The sequence below is a fragment of the Piliocolobus tephrosceles genome, unplaced genomic scaffold (assembly GCF_002776525.5).
Source record: "Piliocolobus tephrosceles isolate RC106 unplaced genomic scaffold, ASM277652v3 unscaffolded_17791, whole genome shotgun sequence".
Taxonomy (NCBI): Eukaryota; Metazoa; Chordata; class Mammalia; order Primates; family Cercopithecidae; genus Piliocolobus; species Piliocolobus tephrosceles.
In genome coordinates, this window is record NW_022299633.1 from 1 (window position 1) to 1,743 (window position 1,743).

General features: G+C 65.4%; 1 protein-coding gene across 1 annotated transcript; it reads right to left on the reverse strand.

The window, feature by feature from the left end:
- Positions 1-45: 45 nt before the first annotated feature.
- Positions 46-1,234, reverse strand: LOC111534983 (class I histocompatibility antigen, Gogo-C*0203 alpha chain-like). Its single transcript, XM_026450326.1, has 3 exons — positions 1,073-1,234; positions 674-943; positions 46-428 (listed from the first exon to the last, which is right to left on the reverse strand). The coding sequence occupies exons 1-3, from the start codon at positions 1,134-1,136 to the stop codon at positions 61-63; spliced, it is 702 nt and encodes a 233-aa protein (XP_026306111.1). The 5' UTR covers positions 1,137-1,234; the 3' UTR covers positions 46-60.
- Between the last annotated feature and the right edge of the window lie 509 nt (positions 1,235-1,743).

Here is a 1,743-nt window from a genome sequence, read left to right on the forward strand (position 1 = left end):
GGGCCCTCAGAGGAAATCAGGGAAACTCATGCCATTCTCCATTCAAGAAAGGGCGACATTCTAGCGCTGATGCCATTTTCCTCCCCTCCTCGTGGGAGGCCATCCCGGGCAATCTAGAGGTGATGGGGAAGGCTCCCCAGTGCCCCTGGTACCCGCGCGCTGCAGCGTCTCCTTCCCGTTCTCCAGGTATCCGCGGAGCCACTCCAGGCACGTCCCCTCCAGGACGACTCTGTGCTGCTCTGCCACACGGGCCGCCTCCCACTTCCGCTGCGTGTTCTGAGCCGCCCTGTCCGCGGCGGTCCAGGAGCGCAGGTCCTCGTTCAGGGCGATGTAATCCCTGCCGTCGTAGGCGGTCTGGTCATACCCGCGGAGAAGGCGCCCGTCGGGCCCCAGGTCGCAGCCAGACATCCTCTGGATGGTGTGAGACCCTGGCCCCGCCCCCGCGGTCAGCCCGTCCCCGGAGCCCCGCCCCCGCCCCGCCCAACCGCGGGGATTTTGGCCTCAACTGAAAATGAAACCGGGTAAAGGCGCCTGGGGTTCTCCCCCGGTCGAGGGTCTGGGCGGGACCCGCGGCCTCGGGGCGGATCTCGGACCCGGAAACTCGGGGAGACCCGGGCCGTCCGTCGGGGGTGGGGAGGGGTCGTGACCTGCGCCCCGGGCCGGGGTCACTCACCGTCCTCGCTCTGGTTGTAGTAGCGGAGCAGGGTCCGCAGGTTCACTCGGTCAGTCTGTGCCTGGTCCTTGGCTCTCCGTGTCTGCTCTTCCCAATACTCCGGCCCCTCCTGCTCCACCCAGGGCGCCCGCGGCTCCATCCTCGGACTCTCGGCGTCGCTGTCGAACCGCACGAACTGCGTGTCGTCCACGTAGCCGACTTCGAGATACCAGGGCTGCCGGCTGCCGGGCCGGGACATGGCGGTGCTGAAATACCTTAAGGAGTGCGAGCCTGGGGGCGAGGAGAGGCTGAGACCTGCCCGACCCTCCTCCCCGCGCGGCTCCCCGGGTCCTGCGCCACCGCCTGCGGTCCCCTCGCTCCTCCCCGCAGAGGCCATTTCCCTCCCGACCCCGCACTCACCGGCCCAGGTCTCGGTCAGGGCCAGGGCCCCCGAGAGCAGCAGGAGGAGGGTTCTGGGCGCCATGATCCGCGTCTCGGCGTCTGAGAAGACTCTGAGCCCGGATGGGCGGGTGGGGACTTTGGAACTGAGACCGCGGCGACGCTGATTGGCTTCTCTAGACATCCGACACCCAATGAGAGTGGGACCTGAAACGCGTCACGAGTATCCTGGAGGAAGGACCCGACACAGGTTGGGAGAAGAAGTGAAACTAGGGGAGTGGGGAATCCCCAACTCTGCGCCTCCCCAATGCAGACAAGGCTCTCGGAGCCTGAGACCCTGAGAGCCACGCCCGGGACCTGGGACTTCGTCCTGACCCCTCTTCTCCTACACCAAGCCTCTTTGTCACACTGTCTGCCTGAGTCCTGGACGAGGATCTGTCTGTGGAAACCAGGGAGAGACCCCCCCAGGCTGCGCCCAGCCTCTTCTCCTTCCCTACTCGTCCTGGAATCCCCGTCCCTGAACTGGACTCCCTGCCTCCCACTCCTTACCTCTCCCCTTGGACCTTCGTGTAGGGAAACTGACCACAGGGAACTTCGTGCCAGAGAGTGAGCTCACCCTGGGAATGGAGGTGTAGAGACGGGTTTTCTCCCTAAACCTGGTGAAGTTTTGTCTGAAGGCACCACATAGAGAT